The sequence below is a fragment of the Pecten maximus genome, chromosome 9, assembly GCF_902652985.1.
Source record: "Pecten maximus chromosome 9, xPecMax1.1, whole genome shotgun sequence".
NCBI classification, from domain to species: Eukaryota; Metazoa; Mollusca; class Bivalvia; order Pectinida; family Pectinidae; genus Pecten; species Pecten maximus.
Window position 1 is genome coordinate 17,284,999 of NC_047023.1, and position 19,888 is coordinate 17,304,886.

Here is a 19,888-nt window from a genome sequence, read left to right on the forward strand (position 1 = left end):
CCCCTGGGGGGTCAGCCCCACCATTTGTATAATTTTGACTTTTGAGTCCCCTCCAAATATTGATGCTACCAGGCAAATATGAGCAATATCCATTGCTCAGTTTCAGAGAAGAAGTCGTTTATATCAATATAGCCCAATTGACCACATTTGGCCCTGCCCCTCAGGCCCCCAGGGGATCAGCCCCATCATTTGTACAATTTTGAATCCCCACCCCATAGTGATGCTACCAGACAAATATGAGCGATATCCATGGCTTGGTTTCAGAGAAGAAGTCGTTAATATCAATATAGGTATATAGACCCATTTTGGCCCCGCCCCTCAGGCCCCCAGGGGGTCAGCCACACCATTTGTACAATTTTGAATCCTTATCCAATAGTGATACTACCAGGCAAATAGGAGCAATAGCCTTTGCTTGGTTTCAGAGAAGAAGTCGTTTATATTAATAGAGCCAAATTGACCCCTTTTGGCCCTGCCCCTCAGACCCCTGGGGGGTCAGCCCCACCATTTGTACAATTTTGAGTCCACACTCCATAGGAATGCTTCTGACAAAATTTGGTCAAATTCTGATCAGTGGTTATGGAGAAGAAGTCAATTGTTGACGGACGGACGGACGACGGACGCAACGGAATGGCATAAGCTCACCTTGGTCCTTCGGACCAGGTGAGCTAATAAGTAAACGACATGGTTGACCAGTTGATGCTATTGTTAGTGTTGTATAGATGTTTTAAATAGGAAGTCCTATAGACTCCATTCCAAGCAATGTAAGCATCATGAAATAACATAAATCTCTGAGATGGAAAACGTAAGTTTTCTGTGACTAGAGAGGGCTGTAAAACATGGTCATTAAACCAACTTGTAAATTTCACATATAATTCAGACTGATACATGCTCAAATTCAGTTGTTGCTTTTCAAAAAAAAAAAAATTAAAAAAAACATGCATAACACTTGAATGTTTCACACTGCATGTTACATTCTATATTTTTCTGGCAATAAGAAAATACCTGGTAATAAGTCTATACATGTCTATTGTAATTCAGTGAAAAAACTTTTCTATTGTTCTGCAATAAGCCATCCCCCCCACTTTGTGTCAAAGTTTGTGTATTTGCTCCTGGGCTTATTACAAGATAATACTGTACAATATCTAAATTTGAATCAATACTCGGATAGACGCTTACAACAACAGAAAAGCTAAATGATGAATAGCTAGGAATGATATCATTTGGGTGTATTTAACAAACAAAAATACCCGTCAAAAAAAATTCACAATTACTTGGAGATATGTGAGCATTAATGTTAAAGTGAGTTTTATAATAAATTACGATTTGTTTGTTTTAACAAACATTCTGTATTAAAACTATAGCTAATGTCTTATATAAATATATATGTCAGTTATTTTTCATCCATTATCCTCTGCTGAATCATTTTCATCTTTTTCCTCCTTTGTTTCCTCATTGTTCTGCCCTTTAAACTCTTCCTCTTCGTCTTCCAATACATTATATACATCACTGCAGGCTGAAAATTAGAGACACAAAATCAACTACTTTAAAACATTTCAACAAAATTAATGAATGAATAACCTCAAAAGGTGAATGTACAGCTTGTTTGTTTGCTGGGATTCTATCACCGACTCAGTAACACCTGTCATTCTGATGTAGGGTCTCCTTGTAGTAGCTAGTGGCTACCTCAATGAACAACATACAGGAAGCCCATTGTGAGGTAATGAGTCTTGCCGAAGATCACAACTATAATGGGACAGAGCAGCCTGTGATGTCAGTTACCTTAGAAACAAAAACCGCCCTATGTAGGGACTGAACTACACAACAGTCTGTGATGTCAGTTACCTTAGAAACAAAAACCACCCTATGTAGGGACGAACCACACAGAGCAGCCAGTGATGTCAGTTACCTAAGAAACAAAAACCACCCTACGTAGGGACCGAATCACACAGAGCAGCCCTTGATGTCGGTAACCTTAGAAACAAAAACCACCCTACGTAGGGACCGAATCACACAGAGCAGCCCTTGATGTCAGTTACCTTAGAAACAAAAACCACCCTATGTAGGGACCGAACCACACAGAGCAGCCTGTGATGTCAGTTACCTTAGAAACAAAAACCACCCTACGTAGGGATCGAATCACACAGAGCAGCCCTTGATGTCAGTTACCTTAGAAACAAAAACCACCCTACGTAGGGACCGAATCACACAGAGCAGCCCTTGATGTCAGTTACCTTAGAAGCAAAACCACCTATAATTAGGTAGGGACCGAACCACACACTTCAATTCTTTAAGATAAAGCTGCAATTGCCTGATGTCAAAATGCCTAACATAATTAAATATTATATTATATATTAAAATTAAACATAGAAAACCAGGACACTTAAGGGGCCAGGTCACTGTACTTCAGGATTAGTTCTGTAGTTTCCCAATACTTATAAGGATCAATAAGTTCAAAATATTTTACCTGAAAAAGCATCTGGATATAACTTACTCAGCCTCTGTTTTAAAGTTCTGTAAAATAATAAAGAAAACATAAAACAATGGTCACCTGACTTCTGAAGTACATATATACTAGTACTGATAATTGATGTTTTGTTTGATTTTAACTAAGAATTTAACACACATGACCAGTATGGCCTTCAAGGTAGGTCAAGGTCATTCAATTGAACAAACTTTTCAGTGAAAACCAAACCTACCGGATCCGTCTGAAGACAACATCCAGGTCTTTTTTCATGTCATACAGCAATAGAGTGTGTGCCCTGAACGCCTGGCTTGTGGCGTCAAACCGTGAAGAGGATAGCATGTTAAAGTTGATAAGCATTTCATTTGTTTTCTCATATCTGGATAGCCTGAAACAGCAATGGAATAACTGTCATAAGCAATACAGTCAACTGATTAGAGTTTGTAGATTACCAATGTTTGGGGATTCTGTATGAGCTTCATTTAGGTGTAAAATTACATAAGTATTTATCATGGCATCCTGTAGACCCTTAATGTATGTCTCTCAATACCCAACTCATATTTAATTCTTGGATTTGAAAGCACATGTCTTATTGACATATATTTTGACTGCAGATTTCTAAGAAAAAGTAATTTGACTTCTGAAAATGCTGAAACTCCAGTGTCAACTATAGATACAGTCTAACCTGGTTATGACGAATTTCTAGGGACCCCTCAAATGTTTTCTTAATATACGAGTTTCGTATTATGTGGGGTCGTATTTTGCTAATGTGCCACACCATGTATGTACGCACAGCACATGTAAACTTCGTACATGTTTGTATACACACGTTTCATGTTACACTTTTCTCACTAAAAATAAACAAATTCGGATGTTAGTTCGATTATTTTAAATCAAAAATAAAACATTTAAAACATTGTACATTGTAAGTGTGTGGCTTTCAGTCTTCGGTTATTTACAATTGGCCTACCAATACACAATATGCCTACACTGGCTTCATAATGTCATATCACGATCGCGCTAATCACGTTTTGCAGCTGAACAAAAATCACTGACCAGTGTTTGTTTCACTCTTTCCAAGCTGACCTTACTTACAAATATATCCAGGTTGAAGAGATTTTTGAAAACACAATTTTGAACGACATTTTGATTCTGAATGAATGATTTCAACTTGTAAAGGCATTTGAGGGCCTCACGTTCAGTAATGCATGTTTCTAGGTCAGTACCATCATCGTCATCATCGCTCTCCGTGAGTTCTGTTCCTCTCACAGAATTGATAATGTCAGCCTCCGTAATCTCTAATGGTTGAAATTGTTTATTTGAACACTACTCATTTACCTGTATACCTGCCTACAGCTGTAAACACTTTCTGTAGAACGCATGCATATGGGTCGATCGGTACGAGATAAAGGTCACGAAAACTTACCTACGTCACACTTGGCTGACTCTACTTTGACACATCATATTATGTGGGTTTAAAACAACACAAACAGTGGTCATGATCAAGGGACCCTGGCATATCTGTGTATTATCCAGGTTTTCGTCGTAACCGATTCGTATTAAGTGGGTAAACAATATAAGCATATTGCACACGGCTTGCAGGGGATTTCATTTTCATCCGTATAAAGTGAGTTTTTGTATTATCAGTGTTTGTATTAAGTGGGTTGGACTGAATATACAATTGTATATCTAGATGCCCTAGCCTGTTTATCGTTATCCTATAAGCTCAATATCACAGGAACAATTATTCATTTACACATGATCTAGAAGACGTTAATAGGTAAATTCCAGGAATTGAAGGTCTTACACTATAGCAAAACAGAACACAAAATGGCTATGTCAACAAATGGAAATACAGAAACAGTCATAGCATAAAACATTCATTGTTCTCAGCCGAATAGCGTAAGCAAGCAAGGTACAAATTAAAAGTCATGCATTCTGCTGAACATATGGTGCAGTACACATGCACGTGGTTATATAAAAGCTGGCATGGGAGCCTGATATTTACTGCAATGGCAAAGGAACAGTCAAACATTTCTACAGCCAATTGTAATGATATGACCATTGCAGCATTCCCATCACATCAATTTATACTGTAGCAGCCACACATGTTAGGGTCACCCAATGGCATATGCATGTTTTTAATTTTTGGAGAGCAGCTCTAGCTCTATGTCCTTTAATTTGAAGTCATGATAACGTATAGTACTATGGTAATTGTCTCTGCATGTGCCATGGCCACATTTTTTTCTTTTTTTTTTCAAATAGTGAAATACCAAAGAACCAAGCTTTAAGGTAGCCAAACGGAACCTGAAAAGCAGCTACATGGGGACCATACTATCAGGTCAGACTTGCTGGTATATACCTGTTCCACCATCAACCCATAGCTTATAATCGTCACTGTGAATCAAGTGCACTCTACAGCATGACTATGACTTGTCAAATGCTATGAGGCGGCCATAGAAATTATAGCTTCACATCATAATTCTGTATACGTAACAGGAGAGGAGAAAATGTAGCGCCAGACCGGGGTTCGGACCCGGGACCTCCAAACACTAGCCAGATGATCTACCAATTGAGCTACCTGGTCACCAATGATCGACCCAGTCCAGTCCCACCACAATTCTATGGTGACCCCTAGCCTACAGTCAGCATAATATAAGGATACACTCCAGCCACGGCAGATTCTCTGTAGCTATAGTTGCATGTAGACCAAATGTGACAGAAAACTCATATCATTGTGTTAAGATTATGTTGTGGATCTGTTATTTTGCCAAATTGGTATTGTGTAATGTAACATTAACTGTGCAGTTCCAACAAAAGTAAGAGTTTACTTCAATCAAAAATGTATACTTTAAGTTAAAATAATTACTTTATCCATGGGGTAAGAACCATACAGTTAAGATGTTACAGAACTACAGTTCTATGTGAAGAAGCTTCATTGGTAATAAGCAGAACATTAGACAAATAACAACTCGTACATGTCTCGTTGTAGTTCAACCATGGCTCCTACATCAGCTCCCTTGATTTGACCCATTAAGGCTTCGGTGAATGCTACAGAGGACGGACAGCTTTCCTCGTCATCAGAGATGCGAGATAATCCTTCACTTTCAGTTTCCATTTTTATTATCAAGCGTTTCGATGATCATGATAATATCGTCACCTTTGCATTATTTGTCGTAAATGTATAATTAGTTAGAAATAAATGTTCAGAATGCTTGGTAAGAGCACTTTTATGATATTGTTGTCTGTAAAGACATGTTACATATATTAAAATACCAGAAAATCAAAGTTATATATTTATTTTTATTTTACGACATCCATATCGCCCCACATGACTCTTCGCCATTGCCAAAACGAAACAAAAACACAGCTGACGTTTTGGAATAGGGATCAGAAACCAACTTTCACTTCCGTTAGACAACAAGGTAGCGTGTAGTTACTTATGACATTCAACAGTGAACGTCATAAACGTGTTTGAATTTCCAAATTTTAGCGTAGATTCAGTGTGTTTGTCAAGTTTGACAATGACGTAGTTTGGCCATAATGATCTTTTGTTATACGTGTAAAAGGAACGGGTTGATGTGGCTACATGTAGGTTAATCTACCAGCAAAATGTCCTAAGTTTTTATTATCATATGTACATGTGGTAACGGTCTTGCTATAATTTTACTCCCATTTTGTAGTATGAGCAATAATGGACTAGGCCTAAACCAAGTCTAAAGCTATGACATTCTCCAGGAAATCATCTGGACAGCGAGCACATGCACCTAAAAAGGGCAGGGTAAATGAGAGAAAGACAGTTAAACGTGTAAAAGGAACGGGTTGATGTGGCTACATGTAGGTTAATCTACCAGCAAAATGTCCTAAGTTTTTATTATCATATGTGCTTGTGGTAACGGTCTTGCTATAATTTTCCTCCATTTTGTAGTATGAGCAATAATGGACTAGGCCTAAACCAAGTCTAAAGCTATGACATTCTCCAGGAAATCATCTGGACAGCTAGCACGTGCACCTGAAAAGGGCAGGGTAAATGAGAGAAAGACAGTTAAAGACAAGACTACAGTAGGGCTACACATATTACATGCATAACTAGCAACTGTAACTTGTACAGATTGAGTCCAGAGCAAATAACATGCACTGTTTTATTTTATTTTGTTTCACACCAAATGCTTTCCCATGATTTCAATAGGAAGCAGACAGCTAACATTTATTCTACCACGTTTGCTATGCAACGCCAGTTTTGATTGGTTTAAAACCGTGTATTATTTGCCAGTAATACACGCTCGTGTCAATAATACACGCTCACGAGTCACGGCTGTTACAATCTTTCCCCTCCAAAATCGTGCATTGTAAACAAACTTGGCGGTGCCAAAACGTTTGAACGTCAGAGACCGTGTATTTTACAACAGAGAAATTTGCCAGATTGTTAATTTCTATCAACCAAGAGCAGACTTTGCTAAACAATATATGTTGTAAAGTCAATTTCCCCAGGCAACCTTTGGAGAGCATTTCTACATGAATTGACATCTCCGAAGTTCTCGTAAGGCACGTTGCCGTCAAAACGTCAACGTTTTCAGCAGACGACGCTTGGGATTGACATCAGCTTTTGAATATTCATTAGCATGCACGCCTTATCGTTTCCTGTGAATTGTAACAGCCATGTAGCGACACATTTCCCAGGGTTTCTTTGCCGTTTTTCTATTAGGAAGAGGTAGATCTCGGAAGTAAAGAGTACATGGTAGAAAAGAAATAAAAAATTAAACTTTGACTTGTGTGTTGTTGCAGGATATACAACTCGGACTCGGATATTTTGCAATTTTGATTATTAACTCAGGCCTGCGGCCTTCGTTATTAATTTAATTGCAAAATATCCTTGTTGTATATCCTGCAACAAATACACGAATCATCGTTAATTATTTCTTAAATATATAGTATTTGGTTTTGAAATCAACATTCACTTCCGTTAGACACTTGTTCAATCATATAATTGTGTGCAGGGTAAATGTAAGTATAGTATGACAGTCAGTTTTATGATTATAAATTTATTATTAACATGTTTAGTAAATCTGCTATCACGACCTTTTGAACTCTCTAATATTTATACAGTAGAAAGTGGCGTGTATCAGATCACCTTGCTAGCCCAGTCTATATCTAGCGGTAGGATATTTGCCTCAAGGCCGCTAGTTTGAGCCCAAGAGCGGGTATAAGGGTATTTTTCATTACTCCTTCTTATCATAGATTTAATACCATTGACCACTCCAAGTGAAAGCAATAGCTATATATATAGGAGATTGAGAGGCTTCCTTTGAGCTTGAAGCTATAGAACCTGGGTTGTGGTTGTCTTCAGGGGCAAAGTGGGAATTTCCCTTTTACCTAGTGCGAAAGGTCACTAGTTCAAGTCCCAAGACCTTCATATTACACTATTATTTGTTGTGATAACAGGTTCAAATTTACTTCAACAATTTTTTCCTCACACTGAAGATGATTAGGCGGAGACCTTTTTAAAATTAGCTAATAGTTGGCCAAGTAGTCTGATTTCATAGTTGTGCTTTCGGGGCATTGTTCTTGAGAAAGATACTTTATCTCAATTTCTCTAGATGGTGACAGGCACCCTCACCTGTATGTTGTTCAGTGAGGTAGCCACAAACTACTACAATGAGACCCTACCTAAAATGGCATTGGCAGTTTATGGATACATGATATCAAACCTAGCAAACCGTAAATCATGCATGATAGACAAGACAAAGTTTTATGTGACATTTTCAGAAGAGGCTGGGTTTTTATATGACCATATCTATTTAGTGAATTTGTCCCAATAAGTGCACCTTTACCTTACTTTAGCTGACAACTCCACCAGTTGTGTTTATATTAGCATAGCTATCTAACAGGTTAAGTTTTATTAAGAGAAGACTGAGGCGTAAATATAGACACAAATCTAGTTTTCTGTTTTTACTTTATTTCAGACTTCTCTTTAACAAGAAACAGGAATTCAAAATGCATATTTGATCCTTAAAAGAATGCATACACAACTGTAGTATTTGGGAATGCTCCCATGTATTCAGTGCTGAACAATGGCGAGACTAGATATGGATGAGATCGACAGTCTGGAGGGATGGGTAGCTGTCAAGGACAGTCCCTTTACAGACGCGATGATGCCTCCCCGGATGACGTTCCTGGTGTGCTGGAATGATGTATGTAACAAGGTAGCAGTCACATGTCGTCTACATAACAGAGTAGTCAGTGATGACAATAACCTCGACAGCCGTACAGGTATATTCAGCATGCAGGAAATACGAGCCATACATGAACTACTTTGTCTCATCCATCCGTCCCTACACAGTTTCCTCCCTTACCTTCCAGAGGAGCCGCGCAGTGTGTGGGCATATCTAGGCTACCAGGAGCCGCCGATAGACTACCAGATGGTATGCACACAGTTAGAGGAGTATTTTACCGTTGCCTTAGAAGTGTGTAAGGAGAAGCTTCTTATGTCTACCTTGTTTGAGGAGCATACTTCTGATGAATATTTCGAAAATATAAGTGAACTCCGTCGTCAAGGTTACCTGGATGAAATTGCACGAGCTGAAGATGAATTAGAAACAGTGATTTTTATGAGGAAGAATGCAACCAACATGCATGAAATGGGAGATGTTTATCAACAGGAAGATGATGCCATGTTTAGATTAAACGTTGCGTTGTCTGCTTATTACAACTATATATTGCAGCCTTTCCTTGACCTTCGCGAGATTGCTTACACAAATGTAACAGAGGCTAAAAGTTACCTCCAAAATCCTGATGTTGGGGACCGAATCAAGCGTGAATATGGCGCCATGTTTACAGAGTGGCAAGGACATTATGAAGATGCATTAGACAACATCCAGAAAACATATGTGGAATATTACTCAAAAACCTGCTCATTTTACCAAGGTAATTACCATACTACCGTATTTATCTTAAAATAGGCTCTGGGGCCAAACGATAACCTATCACTGACTCAATGTCAGGGGAGGGGCTTGGAAACGGCTATTTGTGTAAAACTGAATGGTCCTTTTCATTGACTTTTTGTAGATTAATGAAAAAAGTTGATAGAATATTGTCCTGTTTTCCTTATTTCCTATTTTGAAGAGGCCCAATTAGGTCAATATGGTATAGCTGGTCATGGGCATATTGACGGATAAATTCATCAGTTATAACTATAAAACATGATGGTATCTATTACGAGAGAGCTAAAACCAAATTTCAATGGTTGCTGCACCTACCTTTAAGAAATCTAAAGATTTTGGTAAGACAAGTGTTAATCTCAAACTGCTAAAATGAATATAAGCATTTGTTTCTTTGTTGCAGCTATTGTTAACAGGATGTTACATGATGAAAAGCAGTTTGGTAAAACATCATTTGAACTAGTCGGTCGAGAGAGGTTGTTGAGGTTTGTATATATGGTAATCAAAGTAGAAAGTCAATAAATAAACATATATTTGTGAATGTAATAGTATACCCGGCAGTTACTGTAATATATATATATCTTTAGTGTACCCACTATTTCCTTTAATCAAAGTATATCTTTGTGTATACACTATATATGTATATGTACAAAGTAATGTAATTACATGATAAATTCTGAACACATACAAATTTATCATTAGTGTTTCTTGTTCATATATTTACATTCAGAATTTTCATGACCAAAGAAATGGTCTTTTGTTGAGCAATTAATTCACACATTGTATTTATTGATTCAGGGGCCAGAGCATATGTATGGGGCAAAAACATATGTCTACTTAGGGTACCGGTGTCATGTGCAAAAAAAAAGAAAACTGGCTGGCAAAATATTTCTTTGGAGGGATACAGATTTTATTCTACTTTCCCAAAAATATTTTTTTTCTTGTCCAAATTTTAAGATATTTTAAGTATTTTGAAATGAAAGAATATGATAGAAAATAAGATCAGAATAAGTAGGACTAGCTTTTGACATGTCAGATATTAATTGGCCTATTCTAGTAACCAAAGATATATATCTTGATTGCTAATGTTAGTATTTCTTGGGGCCTGTTTGTTTATTCGGACAAACCAGGTTGTCTGTTTTTAAATGTAATTTTTCAGGCATGTATCATAAAGGACCTGTCGGTGTTAATGCAGGCCTTGGAATTCTTTGTCAAAGCTTGTCTGAAAACAACAAAAAATCACCGGGTCTGTCCTTATTTCATTAACAAACAACTTTAGACCGTGATAAAGGAAAACGGCCTTGGAGTCAGAAAATCCACACTGTAGGGGGCAGGGGACTTTAAAAATTCTATGTCTAATCAAGCAATCAAGTCTGGGTCACAATGATGAAAAAAGTGCAATAACTACTGTGTCACCTGACTCTAGGATTTATATAACGTATGTAATGATGATATTCTGGCTATATAATTTTAATTAAATTATACTATAAATTATATTATATTATTATTATTGTAACACTGATGTTGTAGGATACAAGAAGATCTGAGTTTAGAGAGGTTACAAATGCTACAGAACGAGAGAAAAACATTTGTACAGGAACGTGACAAGGTGAAGGAGGAAATTGCGAGTATTGACGAACACCCTGGAACAGCGAGTCAGCTGAAACTTCTGGAGGAGCGAGTATATTCCTGGCAGGTGTCCATCTACACACAGCAGTTACGTATACTGGATGAAGAAGAGAGACTTGCTAAAACACAATTGGCAGCCATTACACGCCAGATCAAAGGTAGTCATACCTGTCCTGTATATTGAACAATTATAATACTGAAAAATACAGATATACATGTATTTTTGTATTTGAGAGTTGTGTTGATGTACAGGGAGTTGTGTGGATATACAGGGGAGTTGTGTGGATATACAGGGGAGTTATGTGTATGTACAGGAGAGCTGTGTTGATGTATGTACAGGGGAATTGTATGTATGTACAGGAGAGCTGTGTTGATGTATGTACAGGGGAGTTGTGTGTATGTACAGGAGAGCTGTGTTGATGTATGTAAGGGGAGTTGTGTTGATGTATGTACAGGAGAGCTGTGTTGATGTATGTACAGGGGAGTTGTGTGTATGTACAGGAGAGCTGTGTTGATGTATGTAAGGGGAGTTGTGTTGATGTATGTACAGGGGAGTTGTGTGTATGTACAGGACAGCTGTGTTGATGTGCAAGGGAGGTGTATTTAAATTTATGTACAGGGCCCAGGGTTATGTTGAAGTACAGGAGAGTTGTTGATATACAGGGGAGTTGTGTGTATGTACAGGAGAGCTGTGTTGATGTGCAAGGGAGTTGTATTTAAATTTATGTACAGGGCCCAGGGTTATGTTGAAGTACAGGGGAGTTGTGTTGATGTACAGTGGAGTTGTTGATGTACAGGGAAGTTGTGTTACTGTGCAGGGAATTATGTGTAAGTACATGGGAGTTGTGTTAATGTGCAATGGAGTTGTTGATGTACAGGGATGTTGTGTTGCTGTACAGGTCGTTATGTTGATGTACAGGTCGTTATGTTGATGTACAGGGGAGTTGTGTTGATGTTCTAGGGAGTTATTTTAATGAACAGGAGAGGTGAGTTGATGTATACAACTGTTTTGTTTATGTATATGGAAGTTGTAGTGATGTACATGGGAGTAGAGTTGACGTATATAGGAGTTGAGTTGATGTACAGATGACTTACATGTATATTTCTGTACAAAAGGTTTCCACTGATGTAAACGTGAGGACTTTGTTTGTGTATATAATGCTACTGAAGTACTGGTGTACATTGAGTGATACATGGTTTACAGACAAGGAAGACGAGGTGGTGTTCTACGACGCGGTGGAGGATGTGAAGGAGCTGAGTCCTGATGAGAGCGGAGCTCCAGGAAAGCAGCTTGATCCCAGAGTCATCAAGATCAACACAAAAAGGATGTCTATCCAGAAACGACGGGCCAAGATCAGAAACATGAAAGTAAGAAAACATTCACCATAGGTCATAGAACATAATTTAGCAAAGTAACAACATTGTATATCTGTACCATGTTTTTATCTCCCATTTATCTATATCTCATTATACTTGGATTATTTCTCCAATACATGTCCTCCTTGTATGAAAGATAATTTTCAGGGGTATATATTTTCTCTCAAGGGTATGGGGGAAATGTGATAATAGGTATTAATGAATGCCAGTTGAATGGATTATCTCCCCTTTACCTACAAGATGTATCAATATACAGTGATTATACTATATCCATATACCTAAGCTTTTCTATAGCTGTACTTCATGTCAACAAGCACAAGATGTACGGATATCTCTGTTATTCTATATTCATATTAACTTTTCTATATATTAGATAATCACACGCCCTCTCCTCTGCAATAATTTATGTAAGATTTTCTTTCTCAACAGACAAATCTTGAATCAAAGAAGAAGGATAAAGACCAAAAGAGAATGGAGGAGGTCGACACATTTCAACAACACCATGCAGTTCAAATGGTGAGCTATGTTTCTAGTTATTGGCTTTGTTATTATACAAATGGAAGAAATTTCTATGATTTTTGTTTGCGTCTTTGTTTTCTCAGCAATTACTATAAACAAGACTCTAGTAAAACTTTATACAAATGTTCATTGGTACGAACGGATATGCATTTCTTTCCTTGTTGTAGATGAAAGATGGCCACTTCAATCCCTTATTGTATAAGTTTTAGATAGGGTCAGTGTGATTCTGACAAAGTTTGTATGTATATATAGGATTGTATGGCAAGACAGTGTCAGTTTTACTTCATGGCTTTAACAATTATATAACCCTTCAATTTCTACCACATTTTTCATTACCGGTTATAGGTCATATAACTAGATGGTTGTGGCACAAATGCAACATTTTCGATATTGCAAACTTGATTCTTTTTGGTTCCAAAATCATTTTATAATCAAGAAATGTAAAGAAATGTTGCTGTTCACCAGAGATTTGTATTTGTCAGGTGCAGAACATAGATCACATGAAACTGGTGTATTTTTTTACTTTCTCACACGTGAAACTGGTGTTGCTTCTGTAATTTCACACATGTGAAACTTTTGTTATCTTGTATTTTCACTCAAGTGAAACTTGTGTTATCATTGTAATTTCACAAATGTTAAACTTTTTATTTTTGTATTTTCACTCACATAAAATGTGTTATTTTTGTAATATCACATATTCACTCATGTGAAACTGGTGTAATTTCTGTAATTTCACATGCATGAAACTGGCGTTATGTTCGTACTTTCAGAAAAGGGATCAAAAGAAAGAAAGGGAGAACAAAAAACAGGAATTTGTGCATGAGCAGAGGAGAAAAGCCATTGATAGGATAAAAAATCACAAATTTGTAGGTATCTTTCAATAAGATATTTGATAATTTGTATATTACTCTCAACAATATTTTTAAAAGCTCTATTTTTGTACATACAAGTAACTGCCAAGATGATAAAACAAACCACAAATCGCTGGTTAATTGTCAACAAGATAAAAAATATCATTATTTTGTATATGATGATCAAAATGTTCATAAATTTGTATCGGCCATCAAGATAAAAAAAATCTCAAGTAACATTGCGTTTATTTGTGATAAGAAGACAAAAGCATTACATATGTGTATATCCACAATTTGAAACGGTCATGATTATGCCAGAGATTTAAATTATTTCTCTTTTTTACACACAGAAATACCCTACACCAGAAACTATCAAACCGCCTCGTTACCAGCCTCCTAGTAAGCGTGGTGATAGTCTTAAGCCTATAGAAGAGACAAGTTCTCCAAATCTCGATGCCAATAAAACATTTGTGAAAGTGAAAGGGAAACCTCTTACAAATTCTCAAAAGACTATCAAACCTCCATCTCTTGATGTCCAGCCTGGGAAAAAGCCTGGGACAGATCGTCCGAAACCAAAGCCACGACGCTCACTATCACAAAACCGAGGTGATGCTGTGGATGGTGATTTTCCTATACATATATATACATCAGGCAAGGCAGAGGACGAGGATTATCCAACAGTCCTGCAACAACTGCCCTCCCCACCTACAACTGTAGCTCCGCCACCGCCTCCGCCACCACCAGGTGGTGCTCCACCCCCACCTCCTCCGCCACTAGGTGGAGCACCACCCCCACCTCCTCCACCACCAGGTGGAGCTCCACCCCCACCTCCACCTCCTCCTCCACCCCCTCCACCTCCACCCCCTCCTACAGCTTTACCTCTTTCATTCAAAAAACATAAGCCAGATAAGCCAAAGGACCAGAAATCAGGAGATTCTGCAACACCTCTGGACTTGAATGATATAGTTGGGGGTCTTCAACGACTGAAACCTTCATCTGAGAGAAAATACACACCAAAAACACAGTCAGGTGAGTCCTTAGTTACAGTACGATATGGTTGTGCTGCAGCTCTGGGAATGAAAAAACCAAGTGAGCAAATATATTTACGGTTCAGTAAACGTTTTATATCAGCATTATTTAGTAAGAAGTTTTGTATGTTTGTAGCACCAACAAACTTCTGTACCTCTGTTCAAATACTATTGTGATGTAAAGAAAATATCAAGAAGATATATTACTGCTTCTGTTGATTAGAAAATTTCATTAACTATTGCAATGTATTCAAGCATGAGAATTTTCAGCTAAGAATCTGTTATTAGACTTTTCCTGTTCGTTTGTTGCAGTGTTAACTTTAGAATTTCTCTAGAAAGCATAATAAAAAGTTGGGCTTTTTTACTCAGCGAGTTGATCTTATCCCTGATTATTAGTGTACTGAATAAATTTTACAGATGGAGGGAATCCAATGTCACAGATCTTTGGGATGATCAAACTTGGTGTGAAGTTGCGGCCAGTATCAGACGATAAGCGTCCACCGAAGACAGACAGATTGACCACACCTAGTGATAACCATCTACGACTCCTACAGGAAAGTCTGAGTCGTATCAACCATCTCACGCGTGAACGCTCTCCAGATTCTGACACCAGTGATGAGGAGTCATTTGACTGAAAATACCACAAAATCTGAAGTACCTTCAATTTAAATACATTTTGGTGAAGGCCAGGTAGCTTTTCTAACATCATATATATGTGTCCCTGGATATGCCAGGTCAATCTACCAGGTATTATCATGGCCAGATCAAATTGTGAAAAAAGAATCACCTGATATTTGATGAGAAGTAGAATTTTTAATCAATTTTGGAAGCTAAAATAAGCAAGATACTGTTGAAATAGCATAGAATCATTCAGTTTGCATTAATATCTGTTTCGATAAGAATGTTAACATGTATAAGGCCTTTCACATGACAACCCTTAGGCCTATGACCAGATTACTTCATCATATCACTTCATTAATAATTAGTCAACGTCATATCGCTTTATTTTTACTCTCCTTGATAGAAGGTTGCATGATAAGTCAATGTCATATACACTCATTTGTACTCTCTATAACTGGACAGATCTTGGTGTTATAGTAATAATTTGTTATTCAAATTTATTTTAAAATCATATTTGAATTTATCCCATTTATACACAGTCATAACACCCATTACATAGATAAAGACGTGTAATAACCCCTACATGTGAAGCAGGCCTGTGATTCCTGTATCGATTCCATAATCATACATTTTTGGCATCACTTTCATTATGACATCACCAAAGAAAGAGGAATGGACTGGGATTATCACCATTTTAGGCTTTCTGTCACTGATAAAATGCTGTATATTACAATATTTTATTTGAAAATGACCTTACCCATGTAATTATGTGATAAACAGAACCTTAAATTCATTTCCATTTCATATGAAATTTAAACTTGTGTAAGATCCTCTTCATGCAAATGTAATATCAGCCCACTGCCAAGTCTGAGGCATTCTGATCTATCAGAGTTACTTCCCTTCATTATGCTGTGTCATTATAGTGATAACTTGACAGTCAGTGGGGTTGGGTCATTATAAAATATTAAACTGCTCTCGAAAATATGGTTTTATTTTACAGGATATCATTTGCAGTTACTAATTTATAAGAATAGGTCATATCCCAGTGAATTATGTTTACCTTAAACAATACTTTGGCCTGGTTCTACATTGACTTTGTTAAAATAAGATTTATGCACCATGACAAACTAGTGAGATTTGTATACATGCTGTATGGATTAAAACATTTGTGAGTGAACTTTTCCTTTACCTAAATATACGTGACTTAATGAGAAGACTTATGATTGTACATCTGTGTATGGATCGTTGTGTAATAACAAGGAGCTACAATATTTAAATTATCTCCCCTACAATTGACCTACATACATTATTTTATATCATATTTTTTGTTGTGCTTATTTATTATTTATTTTAAAATGAAGCTTGTTTTTTAGTCATCTTATTGTGATAAATTGTTGTTTGTTTGTTATTTACCATATTCATTTTTTTATGGGATGAACTCCAGTGTCACAAAATTTTGGAAGTAGCTGTGCCTAGTATATGATGGAGGGAACACTCCCTCCATCATATAAGGATATTGGGTAATGTTGTGGTAAGACAAAAATAACTTTTTTTGCCATCTTTTTTGGTATTGCCTGCAGTATAACCATTCCTTGCAGCAATTTTTCATTTCTGCAGTCTGTATTGTTTCCACTTGAACCTCCTTTTGGTCCCCATATCCAAATGGCTATTCTCTAGTCTGAATTTCTCTCACTACCATCTCTTTGTCATTTTCTTTTCAATTATAATCCCCCCCCCAACCCCCCCAACCCCCCTACTCTACCCCACTCCCCAGGATGGTATACCGGAATCAGGTCAACTATATGTATGTGTCCATCTGTCTATGAAGGGGATTTTGTCCACACTAGACCTACAGTTTTCATTGAAACTTATGTTTTGACCTCCTGTTTAATCCTTTTTTTTTATTGGTTAACAAGTGTTTGGGGCAGAAAAGGAATCGAGGAGGATGTGGGAGAGGGAGGGTATGAGTCAGCCACCCTGGCGACAGTTCTAGTTATCTTAATTAACAAGTGTTTTGTGTGGAGTGGAAATCAGGGTGGTTTTAGGAGGGAGATAGGGGTACTAGCTAGCGCCGGAGCGACAATTTTAATTGTTTTTCCCTCTTTCAACGGCCTCTTCCCATTTACCAGATCCAATCGGCCCATTTTGTAGGTACTCGTTACATAAAGGTTGTATACCATCTAGTTACATGGAAGCTGTTCATGTCTTATAAAGTACGCTCCCGTCTTTCAGTCATACAGTGTTGTCTGTTTGGCTTATATATTGCAATATTGTAGACAATATGTGATATTTATGTCTTATGTAAATAGTGTTAATTATTCTTATCTTAAATATGAATGTTCATGTTAAGTTATATTCCTGATTTGGAGTGTAAATTTGATTAATCAGATTTTATTGTACCCAGAAAACTACATAGGATATAATATGCAATAGATATGACCATATTGGTTGTTACCAGTATTGTTAAAGATTTATGGGGATTCCTGACTATGTACAGGTATACCTAGAATGAGGTCTAAAGTATGCTGTATACCGGTAACTGCGTTCAACTGTCATGTAAAATATATCTGTTCATAGACACCTACCAAGGATCAGGTTTTTATAATCGGAATGAAATGGTGTATAGATGTGTCTGTTAGTTATTTAGATGTGAATTTCTTTATTCAAGGAAATAATACCAATATATGAGTAGCATCTATATCAGATATATTTAATAACCTCTAAGAAAATTATGGAAAACATAATGAGTTAAAACTCTTACAAGAATTTGTAAATGTGTCATAATGAGTCCTTGTTTCTGACATGCCAAATATTGCAAAGTTCAAAATTGCTGCTTTTAAACATTTGACAGGTTAGAGATACTTCCTTTTGTCCCTGTAATTAATATTCTTTTTTTCTTTTCATTTAAAATGTTCATATTTCAAAAACTATAAATGTCTCAAATACATAAGATAGTACCTTGTACCCTGTACCTTCAATTGATGGTACCCAGTACCTTATACTGATGGTACCCTGTACCTTATATTGATGGTACCAAATACCTTATATTGATGGTACCCTGTACTTTAAGTTGATGGTACCCTGTACCTTATATTGATGGTACCAAATACCTTACATTGATGGTACCCTGTACTTTAAGTTGATGGTACCCTGTACCTTACATTGATGGTACCCTGTACTTAGTTGATGGTACCCTGTACCTTATATTGATGGTACCCAGTACCTTATATTGATGGTACCCTGTACCTTACATTGATGGTACCCAGTACCTTATATTGATGGTACCCTGTACCTTATATTGATGGTACCCTGTACCTTATATTGATGGTACCCTGTACCTTTGTACCTGAAGTTGATGTACCCAGTACCTTATGTTGATGGTATACTTTAAGTTGATGGTACCTGTACATGTGGTACCTTTGTACTTAGTATGTACCGTATTTTGATGTACCAGTACCTTATGTGGTCCTGTACTACTTGATGGTACCATACTTTAGTTGATGGTACCCTGTACTTTGACGTTGATGTACTCAGTACTTTAAGTTGATGTAGCCATTACCTTAAGTTGATGTACTCAGTATCTTTAGTTGATGTACTCAGTACTTTAAGTTGATGTACTCAGTACTTTGAGTTGATGTACCCATTACCTTAAGTTGATGTACTCAGTACCTTTAGTTGATGTACTCAGTACTTTGAGTTGATGTACCCAGTACTTTGAGTTGATGTACCCATTACCTTAAGTTGATGTACACAGTATCTTTAGTTGATGTACTCAGTACTTTAAGTTGATGTACTCAGTACTTTAAGTTGATGTACTCAGTACCTTTAGGTGATGTACCCATTACCTTAAGTTGATGTACTCAGTACCTTTAGTTGATGTAATACTTTAAGTTGATGTACCCATCACCTTAAGTTTACGGTTCCCTGTACCTTTAGTTGATATTTTGCTTACTGGATCCATTCTAGAGATATAAGAAACATTTTACTGAGGCACATTTTGATAGTTAAAAAAGTTTATCTATCTCCGATTAATGAAAGTATCTGATCAGTTTTGCTGTTCTATTGTACAGATAATCATCACTTATGAATTTATGAGAGATTTTATAATAATTTATTGTGTAAATATTATCAAAACAAACAATGGAGTGTGAAATAAAATATCTTTCTTGACTTATATCTTGTTTTTTCTTTCCTGTCTGAATACTGGTATTTCTGTCACAATGAAGCTATGTTTTAGTTCACCAGGTTCAAAAGACTTTAGTGAGATTAGGCTGTACCGTCGCAACTGGGGTCTGTCTGTCAACAATTGACTTCTTCTTAGCTGCTGATCAGAATTATACTGAATATGGTAGGAAGCCTTCCTATGTGGCTGGAATACTTCTCTGGAACTAAGCAATGTACAACGTTTTTTATTGCAGTAGTAACATCCCTAGGTGGTTTGGATTGATGAATGATGGGGCTGAC

General features: G+C 37.0%; 2 protein-coding genes across 3 annotated transcripts; one reads left to right on the forward strand and one right to left on the reverse strand.

Annotated features, from left to right (window-relative positions):
• Nucleotides 1-907: 907 nt before the first annotated feature.
• Nucleotides 908-5,591, reverse strand: LOC117334640 (kxDL motif-containing protein 1-like). Of its 2 annotated transcripts, none has more exons than XM_033894368.1 (4): nt 5,440-5,591; nt 2,697-2,849; nt 2,492-2,511; nt 908-1,513 (listed from the first exon to the last, which is right to left on the reverse strand). In XM_033894368.1, the coding sequence occupies exons 1-4, from the start codon at nt 5,577-5,579 to the stop codon at nt 1,398-1,400; spliced, it is 429 nt and encodes a 142-aa protein (XP_033750259.1). In that variant the 5' UTR covers nt 5,580-5,591; the 3' UTR covers nt 908-1,397. The 2 variants fall into 2 exon arrangements, with proteins under 2 accessions (XP_033750259.1, XP_033750258.1); XM_033894367.1 differs by having other exon boundaries at nt 2,465-2,511.
• A 194-nt stretch (nt 5,592-5,785) lies between these two features.
• Nucleotides 5,786-18,837, forward strand: LOC117334418 (junction-mediating and -regulatory protein-like). Its single transcript, XM_033894026.1, has 9 exons — nt 5,786-5,886; nt 8,425-9,385; nt 9,803-9,884; nt 10,930-11,186; nt 12,233-12,396; nt 12,835-12,921; nt 13,695-13,790; nt 14,126-14,804; nt 15,221-18,837. Exons 2-9 carry the CDS (start codon nt 8,533-8,535, stop codon nt 15,436-15,438), a joined length of 2,436 nt encoding a protein of 811 aa, XP_033749917.1. The 5' UTR covers nt 5,786-5,886; nt 8,425-8,532; the 3' UTR covers nt 15,439-18,837.
• The last annotated feature ends 1,051 nt before the right edge of the window (nt 18,838-19,888 follow it).